The sequence below is a fragment of the Macaca fascicularis genome, chromosome 1 (assembly GCF_037993035.2).
Source record: "Macaca fascicularis isolate 582-1 chromosome 1, T2T-MFA8v1.1".
Lineage (NCBI taxonomy): Eukaryota > Metazoa > Chordata > Mammalia > Primates > Cercopithecidae > Macaca > Macaca fascicularis.
In genome coordinates this window covers 186,997,847-187,015,909 of record NC_088375.1, presented here as the reverse complement: position 1 = coordinate 187,015,909, position 18,063 = coordinate 186,997,847, and the positions used below count along the sequence as shown (strand labels likewise).

The window sequence follows — 18,063 nt, the reverse complement described above, 5'->3', positions numbered from 1 at the left end:
ACTCCACCCGCCCCGAACTGCAGAGTAACCTCCAGAAGAGGTCACACAGTGCCAGGTTGCAGAAACATCACAGATGCTAAGAGTATTTCATGAGACGCACCAGCTAAACAGGCACGTGTTTCCACAAAATCATCAACACTTTTGTACGTATACAGCAAGGGCACCACGTGCAAGGAAGATGGCCACACCTGGGACTCAAGAGGCCAGGGTTCACATGGCAGGTCTGCCTCCATGGCCTTGAGGAAACCGTTCATCTTCCGTGAGCCTTTGTTTTCATCTGCAAAATGAGTATCATAAAACACATAGTGTTATGTAATCAGACAGCCTGGAATGGTGGCTGGCACATAGTAAGGGCTTTTATGATAAGAACCCTTCCACCATGGAAGAGCGTTTTAATACTGTGTTCTAGAATGAGTGTATGTAGCACAATCCCATGAGGCAGGTGTATTGTCCCAGTTTTACAGATGAGGGACTGAGGCCCTTGGAGGTGAAATGGGTTTCCTAGCTTCTCTTTGCTCACAGTGGCAGAGCCACACTTTACACCCAGGCCTCCTGACCCCAAAGCTCTTACCCTTTGCACTGAAGCCCCCTCAGAGCAGAAGAAGGGAGAAGCCAGATTGCTGTCAGCACTGGAAATCCCTGTCTGTCCTCGCAGGCTCTCAGGGCAGGATTCTGGAGCTGGGCTGGGCCAGGGTTGGGTCCTAACAAGCACTGGAGGGGCCAGGCAGGTGGAGGCTCAATCTCTCACCTTCGCATGCTTGGCCCCATCCAGACTCTAGAACCACAGAGCTTTCAGGAACTGCAGCTGGACATTGAGGCTGGGACTGTGGTGGAATGACAGAAGAGCCCCCAGCAGGGCCCTGGCTTGGACACCTGGCAAGGCTGGGTTGGGGGGTCACTGGTGTGTCTTATAATTATGTTTCTACTTCCTGAGATATTTCTTAGAGACACCCATGGACTCTAGGCTTGAGAGACATTTGCATGAGCAGACACATGCCTGGGGGATGGACAGGTGCATTCCTGGTAGTATAGACCCTTTCTACATCCCATATACATAGCCTTGGGGGTCTTATGAGTTCTTTGGGACTTGGCAGGTGATGGGCTGCAAGAGCCCAGCTGGGTCCCAGGGTCCCCACTGCCCAGCAGCCCTGGGACAGAACTGCAGGGGCCCCCAGGTGAGTGGGTGAGGAGTGGAGCGGGTATGTCTTCAGGTCGCACTCCACCAAGAGAGTGCTTAGTCCCAGCTCTGCACATAAGCCAGCCTGTCACCGGATGTAGGACTCAGAAATTACATGATCATAAGAATGTAACGAGGCCAGAGTGGACTTCCCTCACCACAGCTTTCGTGCGGATGTGTTCCATGCCAATACGCTGACTCTGTAACAGGCCCACGGGGCTGGCTCAATGTCCCACACACAAAAACAGAGCCCTTGGATCATAGATCCTGGGCCTGGGGTACAGTTCCAGCCTTGTCCTGGACTTTCTGGGGGCTTTGCTCATGTCCGTGTCCTCTGTGGACCTGTTTTCCCACAGTTAGGATGGGGTGGGCAGCTCAAGCTCAGAGGCTCTGTCCAGCTTGGAGATTCTCGGGTGGAAAGGAGATTTGCCGTGCAGAGTGGGCCATTTGCTCCCGGCATGGCTGAGCCAGGAGAAGTAGCAACTGCCAGCAGGATCTGCACATGGCTTCAGATCTGTTGTTTTTGGAGAGTGGATTCATAAGAGTGGAGGCGAGTCTCCCTTTGCCCTGACTTTACTGCTGGCCTATCCTTACAAATTCACCAGCCCAGAGGAGACCAGGATGGGAGACCCTGGTCAACGTTCATTTCTTCACTCTTTCATTCTTTCATTCACACAGCAAGCTCAAAACCTATTACACGCTACCAGAGACACAGCGATGATTAAGTGGTGCCCCACATCTGAGGCGAGCATGGGAGACAAAGCCAGCACGACTCACTGACCGCAGTGTGGGGAGCAGTACAGAGGCAGGGAGGAGAGGAGGAGGCTGGGACTGGGATACTGCCAGTGGGCACGGACAGAGTGGATGTGTGTGAGGTCTTTCTGGTGGCCTGTCAACAGGATTGACTGGGGACTGACTACATTTTGGAGATGGGAGAAGCTGGCACTGGGCATGACGCCTGTGTGCTGGCCTGGTGCTGGGGTGGACCTCTGTGCCCCCACAGACCTAGGGTTTCAGGAAAAAGAGGTTAGTGTCCACGGCTGCCCTCACTGCTGTGATTTTCACTGTTAGACTTTCCTGCTTTCTCACTCACAGACAGAGCTGGCGGTAGCTACCCTCAGCCCCGGGAGACTCTGCTCCTGGGTCCTGGGCAGGCAGGACTACTCAGGTGGGGTGTGTGGAATGAGGGCCCCTCACTGACTGCACTCTCTGGGGGCTCCCCCTAGGCGTGGGGAGGAGCCTGGGGGCTGGATGACTCAGGGTGGTTCCCCACTTGGAGTCTACTGGCGGCTGTCCCAGAGCAGGATGCCCTGCCCTGATGTCTATAGGAGGGAGGGCGGATGAGGCAGTTGGATGGTGGGGGAGCCGGAGGGGGCTCTTCCCTGCACAGTCCTCAAAGCTGTCCTGACTCACACCGAGCTCCCAACAGGTGCCCTGCAGCTGGAGAGTGGCTTACCCTCTCCATGCTGCCAGTCAAGGTCTTGCTCCTGCCTCTAGACCCCCTACAGGAATCCCTCCCCTCTCTAAAACCCATGGCTGAATAGCTCTGGAATCCTAGATGGCCCAAGTGAGTCCTGGCTCCTCCTATTCAGATGAGTAAACCAAGGCTACAAGAGGGAAAGAGACTTTCTGGAGGCCGCAACAGGCCATGGCAGAGATCCCGCGTGAACCCAGAACTCTTTCTGCCTAGCTGCTGCCTTAAAGGGGCTTTCCCGGGAGGACTGTATCTACTTCTGAGCCCCTCCCCTGTGTCTCTACTACATGAGGGCTGCAAAGGAGGGACGAGGCCCAGCAGATGTGCCCCTGGCTCTTGCCCTTAGGGGTGAATGTTCAAACAGTGGACATATCCCATTACAAAACCAGGACATCCACAAGGGCCCTTGTAGGTTAGACTGCTCGCCATGGAGGGTGGCATGAGGGTGGCAGGAGGGGAAGGGAACACAGCGGCACCAGGTGTGGTAAGCATGTCCAGGAGCCATCTCATTAATTCTCACAATGCAGGAAGTGAGTTCTGGCAACCCAAATTGTGGGTAACATGAGCAAGAAATAAATGTCTGTTGCTGTAAGTTACTGAGCAAAAGCTGGTTAGTAACAGGAGGCAAACACAGTATCCTGGTCCCAATGTAAACAAGTGTTACTGGCAGGGACAGCCATATAGAAGGGAACGAAGAGTGTGGGAGGACAGGAAAAATGAAAGGAAAAGGAACAGGGAGAGAAGTGCTAAGTGAGCCCTGCACCTGAACATCTGGACTCCCCTTTGCACGAGGAGGCCTGGTCCCCCAGAAGAAAGCATCAAGTTCATGGTTCCACATGTGACAATCACACTTACACCCAGTATCATCATCATCATGATGATCATTGCAGCTGCTTTTCTGAGTTCCTACTATGTGGCATGTTGTTTTTAAAATATCATCACTAATCTTTACAACTATTCTACAAAGTAGATATTTTCAGTTCATCAAATAGTTATTGCTATCACTGCCCATTTATATACGAAAGAACTGAGTCTTTGAGAAGGTACCAGCCAAGGTGATGCGGTTGGGCTGAGTTCTGGAGCCAGGACTGTGGGACGCCAGAGCCAGCCTCTCCCTCTGGGGCCACATGGGCTTCACAGCCTTGCTCCTGGCTCTGTGGGTGGGCCTGAGGCTGGGCTGGGCAGTGGGAGCTGCCTTTAGTTCTGGGCTCTCACAAGGCTGCCTGGGGCATGAAGGCACCACAGAAATTACCTTGGCCATGGCAGGGGTCATCACTCCCCTTTCCCATGGGGACCATTATGGAAGAACCCTTGACCCGACTCAGGAGAACTGCTTTGGGTCCCTGTGCTGCTGCTAAGCACTGTGTGGCTTTTCCTGCCCCATCCTGGGCCTCGACTTCTCCCTCGATGAAGTAAAGGTTAGGGGAGAGCCAAGCAAATCTCCTAGGATTCTGCAAACAATCCCTTCCCCACACTGGCCCAAACCTGCTCCGAAGGCAAAGAAGCAGATCTTGTCCTCGTTCTCCCGTAGAAGCGCCATGACCCTCTTCCCCATGCGCTCATTCCTCTTGTAGATGAGCTCCTGGCGGAAGTAGCTGTCAATCTCCTGGGCCGTCACCTGCTCGTGTGGCGGGAGGGTGGTGTTGATAAAGTTGGGCAGCTGCAAAGGCAAGACAGAGGCTGCCTTCAGTTTTTTTTTTTTTTTTTTGGATAAAGGGTCTTACTGTCACCCAGGTTGGAGTACAGTGGCTCACTGCAGCCTCAACTCTCTGGCTCAAGCCATCCTCCTGCCTCAGCCTCCCAAATACATATGCACCACCATGACCAGCTAATTTTTAAATATTTTGTAGAGATGGAATCCCACTATGTTGCCCTGGCCAATCTCAAACTCCTCCTGGCTCGAGCAATCCTCCCGCCTTGACCTCGCAAAGTGCTGGGATTATAGGCATGAGCCACTGTGCATGACCTGCTGTCAGTTCTTTATGGAGCAAGGTGGACTTAGGATAAATATGCACAGCCCCAGTGGGGCTAGGCAACTTCCTTTTATGCGGACCCTACAGTGGGCTACATGTTTTGTACATGTTTCTCATCAATTCCAAAATCCTCTCAGATAAGCATTGTTATTCCAGTTTTACAGATGAAGCAAGCAAGTGTGGAAAGATGTGCAGAGTTGCACAACTAGTGAATTGGCAGCGCCAGGATAAGGCCCAGCTGCTGGGCTTCCACATGTGTTGCTCTGCGTCGTGTCTCTGCCCTGTTTAACCTCAGCAGATGCTGAGGTCTGGGGAGGCTGGCACGGTGCTCATCTTGTTGACTGCTCTCACTTCACCACCGAGCCCAGTGCTGGCAAGTACAAGGAATTTAGTTCAGCAAGAGGATGTGCAGGGTCAGTTGAGCTGCCTAATACAGCAGGAAGGCCACTGAGTACAAGATTAAGCTCACCCCCTGTTCTGATGCTGTGTGGCACCGGGTAAGTTACTTAACTTTTCCGAGTCCCAGCTTTGTCACTTGTAAGATGAAACTGATGATACTGTGTGGATTCAGTAAGAGGATGGGGGCTGTCATGGGCTGCATTCAGCACATGCCACCTTACAGAGATGAGAGAAGGGATCATCACTTTTGATTTTCCCAATGCCTGAGCCACCATCTGCTGCCACCACCAACTCCCCATCCCTGCACCACCACTTTCCAGGACATAATGCAAACACCTCCATCCGTTTTTGAATACCTCAACCCCAGGACCCCGGCTTCCCCCATGTTGGTTTGCTCAACAACCTAGCTTGGAGCTGCTTAGGTGTTTTGCCATCCACGCCACACTATATGCCCAGCCACACGGCCTGGGAACAGCATTAACAGGGTCTTGAACTAGGCAGAGAGCTCCCTGGGTTCAGGGACAGAGCTTTTGTCATTCCTGGCCCCCAACACCCAGCACAGAGAAGGTACCCAGATTCCTTGAACCTTGAACTTAAAGTTGTGCTGTCCCTTTCTGACCACAGTTGCCCCACTGTGTTCTTCTATTCCCAACATTTTGTCTTTCCAACCTGGATAACAGGCCAGGTGCTCCTGCACTGTCTCCTCCAATATGTGCATGGGGCTGTTGAGGAAATTGAGGCAGGGAGTCAGAACATACTCTCTCTTTCCTCACAACCTGTCAATGTCATTCCAACCTCCAAACTCCTGCTCACAGGATGGTTTCCACCTGATGTCCCCTCTTCCACTTCTCTATCTTCACCTACCCAGGCTCAAAGCACAAGATACCAGACCTTGCAAACTGAAGGGTGAGGTGGATGGAGAGCCTGGCACGAGGAGGTTAATTTCCTACAGGTTTAAGTCCCCAAATTGTCCTGCAGCCTAGCCACATGGCTTCTAGAGCCACTGCAGTGTTGTCAACACTCCTTCTGAGGAAAAGGGAGTCAATGGAGGCTGAACCCTAAGGGACTCTAAGGAGGCTAGGATATTTGCCTCTGCTATCTGCTGGCTAAGGCTTAGTGTCTTCCCCAGAGTGAGAGGAGAGGTAAAGGTACATGCACCTTGGGGCTTCTCTGCCAGAAAGGCCTGACTCACTGCTCTGGGATGAACAAGACAATAACATGGCTGACGTCCCCTAACCTTGTGCAGTGCGCAACCTGGATAGCTGTAGACAGCAGTCTTGCTAGTGCCCAATCAGAGTTGGCAATGGAATTCTTACTCCCCCACATACCCCCTTTGAAAGTGATGATTGGAAACCCTAACACAACAGGGCATGCTTGAACTTGATGCAGCTATGGGGAACACTGAAGGCTTCTGAATGGGGAGAAGTGCAGAGAGCCCATGGGGAGGAGTTATTTCTGGAAATATGACTCTCACAGGTTCTCCCCGTTCTTTAGGTATGGAAAATAATGTGAAAACTATGTTGTACCACCAAATAAGTACTTGTCCAATCAGTGAATGAATGAGTGAGCTGAGGGGCCTTAGAAGTATGGGGTTATGAACGTAGGGCCTGAAGTCAGACAGTGAGGACAACTTGTGTTAGAATCCCTCTTTTGCAGCTTACTAGCTGAGTGGTCTCTCTAGAACCAAAAAGTGACTTGGCCTCTCTGAGACTAAGTTTCCATATTGGTAACAGGGGGTAACACACATTATTGTAGGGATTAAATGATTGAATTTTGGAAAGTGCTTACTGAGCACTGTGCCTGGTATAAAGGAAGTCCTGAATCAATGTCAGCTATTATACAACTGGCCTGGGGATGGAGCTGGCTTCATCACCTTTCCCAGTGAAGGGTGGCCTTGGGCAGAGGGTAAAGATGAAGATGACAAATAAATGGCTCTGAACCATCGGAGAGTACCACGAAGGCGGCAGTCCACTTCCCCTCTCCTTCCAAGGGTCCCTGGAACCTGAACACATGTCCAGCCCCCCCTCCTATGCTTCCTGACCACAAATGTGCATGTGCACAAAGATGATTCCCCATTTATTAATTGGGGAGTCAAAAAAATTAACAAGGACAAGAACCCAAAAGTGAAAGTTTAAAGCCATGAAGGAATTGGGCTAGCTCCCCAGGCTCCCAGGGCTGGCCAGCCACTGGCCAGCAGTCTCTGCTTGTTTCATGCTGATGGGCCTTGGCTCCATGCCAAGGATGAGGCCTGGGTTTGGGCCAGGGCTGGAATGGAAGCAAATTAATGATGTCATTATACTTGTTGAGGGCCTTAAATCTTCTATGACAAGTTTAAGTGCGTGATGCACAATAACATTTTAAAGAGGACATGTGAGGTCTCCAGGGATGGGGTGATGAGGCGATTGGTTGGACAGGGCTGGGGTGGGGCTGTGAGAAATGAATTCAGTGTAGTCTTCCCTGACCCATGAACCACGTCAGGTCTAATGGTCAAATGCTCAGGTCTGCAGACACCACCTACTGAAACTCTGCACCCCTTCCCTGTAGCCCATCCATCCAACAGACACCCAGTGGGAACTTCCATGAGCCGGGCCCTGTGTTGGGCTAGGGGTCCTGAGAGCTTCCTCAGACTGGATCTGCTGCTCTGGATGAGGCTCACAGTTTGATGGGGGAGTCACATATGCACACAAGAACATCGATGAATTCGTGCTTTGAGAGGACAACGAGGAATGTGTGAGCCCAGAGGAGGCACCTAATAGGGTAACCACATGTCTTGGTTTGACCAGAACAGTCCAGGTCGATGATTATTTTGATCTTGAATTGTATCCGACTCTCAAAATTATCTGGGTTTGGACAATAAATGCATGCAGCAACTCTATACCTAAGGCAGTCTTGAGGCTCAGGCCAGGCTTCCAAGGGGAAGGCCTTTGGATCATCCTGCTGTTGCTAGGCATTAACAGTGCCAGTGGCCTGGGGGCTGCAGAGGCCAGGGATGCAGCCATTGCTGCAGGTGGGGACAGTGCAGCCAGGATGCAGGCCAAGGGTGAGGTGCCCCTGTCCCCTGTCCCAGTGTTGTCCACCCAGGCCTGTACCTGTCCTGCCCTGGCCTCCAGATGTTGCTTCCTCATCCTCCATGTTATAGCCAGAGGCATCTTTCTGACCACATTGCTCTCTGGCTTGCACTCTCCACCCTTCAGCATCCCCTCTTTACCCCCATCTAGCGGACTCTACTGCCAAGCCTGGTTCTCATATCACCTTCTCCCTGAAGCCTTCAGGCAAAGGGATTGTGGCTCCACAGCCTCCATATCCTCAGTGCCCTGCAGATTTCGAGGCCCCCAGCTACAGACACAGCCTCACCTCCACCAGATCCCCTTGGGGACCGGATTCAGCCTTGCTGCCCTGACACCAGGCTTTTCTGCACCGTGGGGTGGGGTTGCCTAGTCTCTCCTCAAGCTACTAGATTCTATCTGTGCATCCCTAGGGTCAGCCTGGGCTGCTCTTCGAATCCAGGTGGCCCAATCCATCCACGCTCTGTCCCACTTCAAGTATGGGAACTGTCGGGAGACCTCTGAGGCAGTTCCACTTGCCAAAGACAAATCAGTGGTCTGGACCCAAGCTCAAAGAAAATCTGAGCTTGCCTTCTCCCGAGGTCACCTCATGCCTCCGTTTCTCAGCTTAGGGTCAGCCACAGTCTGGCCAGCACCCTGTCCTGCACACTCCCGCCCTCCTGGCCACATCATGGCCAGACCATCCCGTCATGACCAGGGCCTCCTTTGCCATAGAGCTCCCTGGCTGCTCAGGACTCACGGGGGTCTCCCTCAGCAGATGAAGCAGGGTGGGCCTGGCCATGAAGGCGGTCACTCGTAGTGAGATTCCTAAGAGCCTCGTGGTGTCAGGGCTCTTCTCTCCACCCTCACTTCTCTGCCACTGAGTCAGAGCTCTCGGACCCTGAGTGTCCTGTGGCAAAGTCTCCAGTTCCTTCCTCTTTCATTCTCTATGCTGCAGCAAGGGACGCCGCATGCCTACATTGGCTCGGATGACAGTCACTCACTGACATGTGCTCTGTGCCAGGCCTAAGCTGGGCAATGGGGACCGAGATAGGCAGCATACCATCACCCTCAGGAGTTCCTGGTCTTGTGGGGGCAAGTACTGATGGAACACCACGGCCCGGCCTGGCTCTGTCTGCAGGCTACACTCTCAGCACCCCTCTCCTATTCTCCTCTCGCCTCTGGCTCACTGGTGCATGGTTTCCTCTGCTGGAACATTATTCGCCCCCTTGTCTGTGGCCAGCTCAGGTTCTTACATGCCCTCTCATCTTGCAAATATCTTTCCTTCTCTCCCCAGTCCCAGGCCCTACCCATAAGCCCATCTAAATCAGCCGTTCCTTCCACAGGCTCCAAATGCTTCCTCTACTCCATACTCACAGCAAGGATTACACTTTGGTGCAATTCATTCTTGAATCTCCCCATCTTCCCTATGTGACTGTAAGCCCTTTTTCATAGCACTATGTCTAGCATTTATAAATTATTTCATTCATTCATTCATTCATCCATTCATTTGGCAAAGGTTTACTGAGTCCGGCTCTGGGCCAGGGGCTACTCCGGACAGTTGAGATAAATCCATGAATAAAACAGACCAAACTCCCTGCCCTCATGGAGCTTATGTTCTAGTAAGGAGAGCAACCAATAAATAGTCACTAATCAATGAATCAAGTAGATAGTGTGTTAGAGGATGGCAAAGGCCATGGGGAAAAAAAGTGGAGCATAATAAAGAGGGTGAGAGTGTGGGCGTGCAGGCCAGGTTGCAATTCTGAGTGGGGTGGTTGGGGCCAGCCTCATTGAGATGATGAGATTTTAGTTAAGTGCTGCAGGCAGAGAGGGAGGGAGCCATGGTCATACCCAGGAGAGGCATTCGGCAGAGGGAGCAGCCAGTGCAAAGGCAGAAGCTGGTGAGATGGGTTCACAGACCAGCAAGAAAGCCCATGCAGCCTAAGTGGTGTGCAGGGGGGAGAGCAGAAAGTGACAGGGTAGGGAGAGAGCATGGGGGCCATGTAGGCCATCGCAGAGACTCTGGCTTTCACCTTGATAAAAATGGGAAGTCCATGCAATGTCCTGAGCAGGGAAGTGGCGTGTTCTGCCTAATTCAACAGCTTCTTGAATGAGCAGGTATTCAAGCACCATGACAGAGGAGGCACAAGGGCCTAGAGGTGCCTGGGAGAATGCCTGACCCTATCTAGGGGCTCAGGAAGGTTTCTCAGGAGGTGACGTATGACTATGACCAAGTGGGAGGAACCCTGGAGGAGAAAGGAGCCTGAACAAAGGCCTAGAAGCTTGAAAAGACAAGCTTCTAGGAAGAGTTGCAAGTTCCACAGTCAGCAGAGCAAGGTCTTTAGGATGGGGGACCTGGGCTGTGACAAGGCAGCAGAGGGCACGTTGTAAGGTCCTTGAATGCTGGAGGAAGCATCTTGGAATTCACCCTGAGAGCAATGAATGGGCAGGCATGGTGTGGTCTGAGCAGGGGTGAGCCATGCTCAGCCCCTTGGGCTCTACTTGCTGCCCGACCAGCTGGCGACAATCTTTCCTCTAAGACTCAAATCAAAGCAGAATGCTCTGGGCTGGACTCAAGTCCAAGCTCTGAGTAACTGTGGGCTTTTCCTTCCCTGGAACTTAATTTTCCCAGATGTAGAACTGAACTTCTCAGAGGCCTCCTTGGTCTTACAAGCTACATTTCCAGGGTCCTAGGCCCCAGAGTCACATAGATCTGGCTCAAGTTGCTGCTCTTGGTAATTTAAAACTCCCAAAACTCATAAGCCGTGTGGCCTTGGACAAATCTCATCTCTGAGCCTCAATTTCCCTATTTATAAAAGGGGGATAACGATAGCTCCTTTCTGCCATGGCTGGAGAGAAGATTACCTATGCCTGGCATGTAGTAGGGATCTAATAAATGCCAGGTATCCAGGTCTTTGGAGAGAAGCCTCACCTGGGATGTGTCGTGGTTGAAGATGACTGCGCTGAGGTCTCCGCAGTTGTAGTGCTTGATGAGGTCCTCCGTGGTGTAGGAGGCCTGCAGGCTCCCGGCCCGCACACTCTCCTGCTGCAGCAGGGTTTGGTTCAGGGCAAACAGCACCTGGGCCGAGGAAAGAGAGAGGAATGAGGGCTGTGCTCAGTGACCCTGGCTGAGCTCTAGGACTGGCCTCCTCCCTCTGGACTTCAGAGCAACAGGCCTGAAACAGAGAAGGTGTGTGGGGCCGGCACCAGCTGGCTCAGGCTGCGTGTTTCCAGTTTCTGTTCCTGCCTCACGTCTCTGAGCACGTTCAGCCTGCTCTCACCTCTAGCCCTTTACCCACACGGGTCCCCACTCCTGCTCTGGTCTCAATATCTTATTAAAGACGCGGCAAAATGAGAACCCAACTTGTGTCTGGGTTTTGGAATGACGGGTGAGTTTTTCTTTTGACTCCTTTGTGTTCCTGTGCTTAAAAGTGCTCTAGAATGAGCATGAACTAATTTTGTAGTCAAGAGCATCCTGCAAACAAAGCAAAAGGACAAAAACAAAATGCCCGGTTGGATATCAAGGCCCAAGCTAAAGGCTGCCTGCCCTGGAAGCCTTCCTCACCTAGGGAAAGGCCTGAGGAGTTGGGTGCCTGAGCATCTGATCTATCCTTGTATTCAGCATGCAGGTCCTCAATCTCCTCTGTCCTCCGGGCCACCATGCTTGTGCCCAGCCAAACCGGTGGGTGTCAGGAACACTTGGAGTGCTAGACAAAATGTCAGATGCCCAGACCTCGCCTTCTGGGATCAGAGGCTCTGTATTTTTAACAGGATCCCTGCACACTTCCTAAGCAGTCTGAGGATCATGGCTCTAATGGAACTCGACCTGCTCATTTTAGATGGAGACACTGAGTCCCAGGGAAGGGAAGGGAAGGGAAGGGAAGGGAAGGGAAGGGAAGGGAAGGGAAGGGAAGGGAAGGGAAGGGAAGGGAAGGGAAGGGAAGGGAAGGGAAGGGAAGGGAAGGGAAGGGAAGGGAGGGACTTGCTCAATTCACACAGCTAGGCCTGGAGCTAGTTTTAGGTGACAAAGTATCCCAGACTCCTTTGGCCAGCAGAAGGGAGGAGACTGGTCATTATTTGGGCTATTTAATACAGATAAAGAGAAAAACTTGGTCCCTGTGCAGAAAGTCAGGAGGGAACTGGTCCCTGCTGTTAGCCCAACCTAGCCCTGTCTTTAGGCCCTGATCATTCTGTCTGCACAATGCCTTGGACGTCAAGTTCCCAGCCTCGCCACTCACCTCAATTCAGGCCCAAGCATCTCTCGTTGAGTCCCCTGCAACAGTCCCACCCATCTCCTGGCACACCCCCTCCCTTCTCTTCTATACCACAGTTGTCTGTCATGGTCATCTTTTAAACGCACAAATCTGATGATCTCTCTCTCTCTCTTTTGCTCAAAACGTTCACAGGTCCCTCCTGCCCGCAGGCTAACGGGCTAGCTCTTCAGTAGAGCCTCCAAGGCAGTAACCTGGACCTGCTGTGGTCAATAGCCTCATTTCTTAAGTGGCCTTCATGCCTCCAAATACTAAAATGCTCAGCATTCCTTCAAGAAAACAACAACGAAAACAACAACAACAGCAACAACAACAACAACAAAAAACCTCTGCCTTTGTGCCTCTGTATATGCTGTTCCATGGGGAAATCCGGCTCCCTCCAGTCTCCACTTGCAAACTCAGACTTAGCTGTCCAGACTCTGCTCAGCTGTCTCCTCCAGGAAACTTCTCTGACCACCTGGGGGCTGGGTTAGGCCCCTCCCTGGGGCTCCCACAGTCTCCATGGGTGGTAAACTGATAGATTAATGGCCCTAAACCTTAGCCCCTCCCTGTATTCGTGCCCTTTCCATGGAACTTTGTAGCTCCTTTCCATTCTGACCCTGGACATCCTTCAGCCAATGGGATGCTAGTAACCATTGCAAATGCAGGCCTGAAAAGCAGTTATGTGGTGCTGCTGCTGCTGCTGCTGCTGCCTGCACCTCTGCCACTGCCCTGAGAACAATCCAGGCTAGCCTGCTGGATGATGAGCGACATGTGGGGTGGGGCCGTCCAGCCAAGGCCGTCCTCCACCAAGATCAGCCAACAGCCTGCCAATCCCCAGACATGCGAACCAGCCCAGCCAAGATCAGCACAGACTATTCACAATTGGCCCCAGATGCATGAGTGGAAAACTCTTATTGTTATTGTTACACAGCATAGTTGTGGTGATAGATAACTGATACACCATGCTTCCTTCCACCATGGAGTGAACATTATATTGTATTTGCTGCTTAGCTACCAGCCTCCCATATTAGGCTATGAGCTTCTTCAAGACGGGAATTGTGTCCTGTTCATTTCTGAATCTGCAGCACTCAGCACTGTGCCTGGTGAAGACAGAGTGTCACTTCATTGTTCTTAATTTCTTTGACACCTGCTATGGTCACTTCATAGTTCAAGGCTGCTCACTGAGTCCTTAAATCTAGCCCCTACAGCTTCTGCACTCTGCATTTTGAGGCATGCCACCACTTTGTGACAGAAGGTCCCAGCAAGTGGCAGCAGTCACTTGGTTCAAGAACATATATTCTGACCAGAAAAGCTCATAAAATAGGTGTGCACAGCCAGGCCAAAGTATAACAGAGGCAACAGCGCCAAGCATGTGCTTGTGAGATCACCTCCCTCCCCTCTCATTTTTGTTCATGGCTGGGCAGGAGTGCTAGATTGCACTGGATGCAGCCCAGGCTACTCCCCGTAATGAGCTAGCTGGAGATGAGGTCAGCCCCCACCACCCCCTTCCCAAAACTCTACCTCTGGGCCTTCTCCAGGCCTCTAGGCTCTGGCCGCCACCACTGAAATCTGATATGTAGCCATCTGGTGCAGGGTGTCGATGGCAGCATGGTGGCTGGGGATGGATCACAGGAGGCAGTGGCCCTGTTGCTGTGGGCATTGCTAAGGCAACAAGCACTTCCCCTCACACGGCACATGCCTCAGATGAAAGTGTCCATGTCGAGTTGATCCGCTCTCCTCCTCTGGGGGCCTGGGATACAGGCTTCCCGTGACTGCACTTGGCCACTGCACACACCTGCCCCCTTGCTTCTAGGTGTCGGCTTGGCCAAGGCACCACCTGACCTGTGGTGAGGTCATTGGCCCAGGCACCCAGAAGACCTGACTGGAGGAGAAATGTCTCCCCAGGACCTTGCTTGACTCACAGTTGCTTCTGTAATCATGCAGCCATCACAGAGCTAGAAGGTGTTCCAGTGAATTTAGTATGTTATTATCTGTGGGGTGCTAAAAACAGTCCTGGCATGCAGTAAGTACTGGATAAGTGTTTGTTAAATAAAACGGAGAGGAAAATAGACCCAAAGCTTCCCAGATTGGAGCTGGAAGAGCCCTGGAGGTCATTTGGTCCAGAGGCTTTTCAGGCCTTTTAAAGCCATGTTCTTGCTGTTGTTTTCCAAAGGAACCTTACTTAGAACTCAAAATATGGAGAAGGTAAAAATAGAAACTTCCCTGGTTGATGTAAGGGAGGCAGGCGGGCGCCTGAAGTCTCACTAACTCAATGTTCCCATGCAGTAGGGACTCCCAAGGCCTTTCTGTGGAACCCACGGGTACCCTGGAGCCTAGTTTGAGAACCACTGATCTCATGCTGTGGCCTCATCATATTAAAGAGGAGAGGAGGCTGAGGTCCAGAGCAGGCAGAATGGGGCTTGCCTAAGGCCACACAATGAGAGGGGACAGAGTGGACTCAACCCCAACTCTTAACTCCTGGTCCAGAACTCTGCAGGGCCCTGGACCACATGGCTGGATTTCCAGATGTCCACAGGCACAGCCCACATTGATCCACACACACTGCCACACCCTTTTTTTTTTTTTTTTTTCTAGAGCCTTGTGAAATAGCCAGGGAATATGTACTGTTAGTCTGTTACTAATAAGTCTGTTATTAATAGTCTATTACAAAGATATAAAACAGAGGCCAGACTGCTTATGAGGTCTTCCCATGTGTCCCAGTAGGAGTGTGGTGGGGCCAGGAATGAAATCCAAGCCTATCATCCTGATTCTCCCTACCTGGGTGGGGTTTGGTGTCTTCCAAAGACCCCTGTCCTTCTTTTGCTCTAGGCACTTACCCCACTGAATTGTCCCTGTTCACTGCCTCTCTGTTTCCTGCTGGATCCCAATGTCTCCATTAGCAGACATTCAGGAAGCACTGCAAGAAGAGGGATGCTGATCCAGAATCATGTGCACTTTCCCTTATACCTCCTGCCTCGTACCATCCTTCTGCAATTTATACAGAAGTCTTCATCCATTCATTGCTAGGATTACTATGTTTATTGAGCACTTACTATGTGTCAGGAACTTTCTGAACTCACGTTCATTTATTTAATCTTTACAGCAACTCTGAGGTAAGTCTATTATTAGCTCCATTTAATTAAAAAAAAAAAACTGCAGCAAAGAGACATCAAGCACCTTGCCAAAGGTGACAAAGCTAGAGAGGGATGGACCAGGCATTTGGGCCAGGCCTGGAATGTATCCTCCTAGTTAATCACTACCCTGTAGGCCCTCCTTCTGCTCTCCCTGGAAGAGAGCCAGGAGGGATGTTGTCCCTAGTCACAGATGGGAAACCAAAGAAGCAGAAGGGAGTGATGGGCACAAGGCCACACAGCTGGTAAAGGACAGGGCTGGGGTTTGAAATTACGTCTGGCACCAGACCAGGTTCTCACAACCAGGACTTCAGCGCGGTATGTGCTCCTTCACGAGCATCCTTGGTGCTTCCAACAGACAGAGGGACGCTACATCCATTCATTCACAAACATTTACTTTCAGCTCTTCTCTGCAGGGATTTGAGATTAGTAGATTAATTGGACTTGGCTTCTGTCGGTGCAGAGCTCATTTTAGAGGCAGATGTGCCAACTGGCTGGCACAGCAAGGGTGGTAAGTACACAGGCTTCATAATGAAGCGCCTGGCCCTGCCTCCTGCCTCCCTTTCACTCACCCTGAATTCCCAAGCCTGGTGTTGCTCAGACTCGGGATGTCTTCTGCTCCTGGCCACCTTAGAATAACAAACCTTCTTTGCATGTAGCCGCGGTGGCCCACTCTAGGATAATGTTTATGATAAGGCTTTGACATGGAATAACAAACATTGGGTGAAGGCTAGAGCTGCCTCTCTCCCCCTGGATGATTGTGTGGAGGCCCAGCCACCAGGAGTTCCAGAGCATCCCCCGTGGACTCCCCTCACCAACACTGGCCGGACCTGAAATGGCTTGTGGCATCTGCTGAATGTAGGCCCAGAATTTAAACACGTCTTCAAACAGGGAGCTAGGAAGGAGTGAGGCAGGCGCCAGGAGGGTGGGAACAGGTTTATCGTTCCAGAGTAGTCCCGTAAACAGTCCTAGATGGGCTGGAATGCTAGACACGAAGGCCTATGTTCACTCGATGGCCCAGCAATTGCACTGAGAAGGCAGTAGGAACCCCTTTGTCAAGTAGGGGGTTTGGAGCCAGGGCCCCTTGGGACAAGCCTGGCTCTCAGTTTGCAAGTCTGCTCATCTACCTCAAAGCCCAAGGGAATCACAGCAAAGGCCCCAATCTACTCAGCCATTCTTCCTGAGCACCAGGCATTGTTCTAGGTGCTGGGGAGTTAGACAGGGACAAAACAGACTAAAAAAATCCCTGCCCTTACAAAGCTCACCTGCTAGAGGGGTAAAGAGAGAATACATAAATTGTTAGTAAAAATACTAATATGCAGCATGTTGGACACACAACAACGGCTCCATTAAACTGGGAGTGAAGACTGCCACCCAGCCACATGAATCCCTCATGCCTCTGAGTCAACAAGCAAAGAAGGAGGTTACTCTGCTGCCTGGAATTATTGATCCTGACTACCAAAGGGGAAATTAGATTGCCACCCCAGTGGAGGTGAGGAAGAGTGTTTCTGGAATGCAGGAGACCTTTTAGGGCATCTCTTAGTATTACCATGTCCTGAGATGGATAACTACAACAACCCAATCCAGACAGGACTACTAATGGCCCAGACCATTCAATAATGAAGGCTTGGGTCATGCCGCCAGGTTAAGAACCATGACCAGTTGAGGTTGATGTTGAAGGCAAAGGGAATACAGAATGGGTAGTAGAAGAAGGTAGTCATCAATACCAGCTATGATCACGTGATCAGTGACAGAGATGAGAACTGTAATTGTCATGAGAGTTCCTCCCTATTTTGTTATTAATATTTGTGTATGTGTGTCTGCGTGTTGCTATCTCAAGTATCTTTGCTTTCTTCCCTCTCATCCCTTTGTCATGTAACATAAGATATATTGACTTTTATCACAGTATTTAGGTATCGTTAGTTTTACATCATAGTATTTAAGATATAGGGTATCAAGAAGAGTAAATGTCACCCAAAGACTTTGTATCCTCTTCTGGGGAAAGAAACAGAGCATTTTTGGTTGTATGGAACTATGGCCATGTTATTGTCCTTATTTGGAGATTCAGTATGGTTGAAGATGTGTATGGGAGCCCAACTGACAAGGGATGAACTTGTGATGGTTAATTTTATGTGTCAACTTGGTTAGGCCACGCTATCCAGATATTTGGTCAAACTTTTTTTAGAAGCTTCTGTGAAGGTACTTTTTAGATGAGACTTATATTTAAATCAGTAGACTTTGAGATGCAGATTACCCTCCATAATGTAGGCAGGCCTCACCTGCTCAGTTGAAGGCCTTACCAGAAAAAATTTGACCTTGTCAGAGAACAAGGAATTCTACCAGCAGACTGCTTTTGGACTTGAACTGCAGCATCAACTCTTCCCTAGATTTCCAGCCTGCTGGCCTGCTGTGCAAATTTTAGACTTACCCACCAATACCACCAACACTATATGTGTGTGTGTATGTGTGTGTGTATAAAAGGTATACACCTATATCTATTTACAGAGATACATACACACATACATATATTCTATTGGTTCTGCTTTCCTGGAGAACTATTAAGGAATATGTTATAGAAAAAAATAAAGCAGTAAATTGGATGGGGAGTGATG

At 50.9% G+C, this 18,063-nt stretch overlaps 1 protein-coding gene across 8 annotated transcripts in view; it reads right to left on the bottom strand.

The window, feature by feature from the left end:
* Positions 1–18,063, bottom strand: part of TRABD2B (TraB domain containing 2B) — a 254,814-nt gene that overhangs the window by 52,856 nt on the left and 183,895 nt on the right. For 4 of the 8 annotated variants that reach the window (XM_045371382.2, XM_074007334.1, XM_065522968.1 and 1 more), the window contains 2 exons: positions 11,000–11,146; positions 4,137–4,311 (listed from right to left, as the gene is read on the bottom strand). In XM_045371382.2, the coding sequence (XP_045227317.1) occupies positions 4,137–4,311; positions 11,000–11,146 (322 nt within the window). Of the gene's footprint in view, positions 1–4,136; positions 4,312–4,337; positions 5,240–10,999; positions 11,147–18,063 lie in introns of those variants that run through there. The other 4 variants (XM_074007327.1, XM_074007326.1, XM_074007332.1 and 1 more) reach the window with 3 other exon arrangements.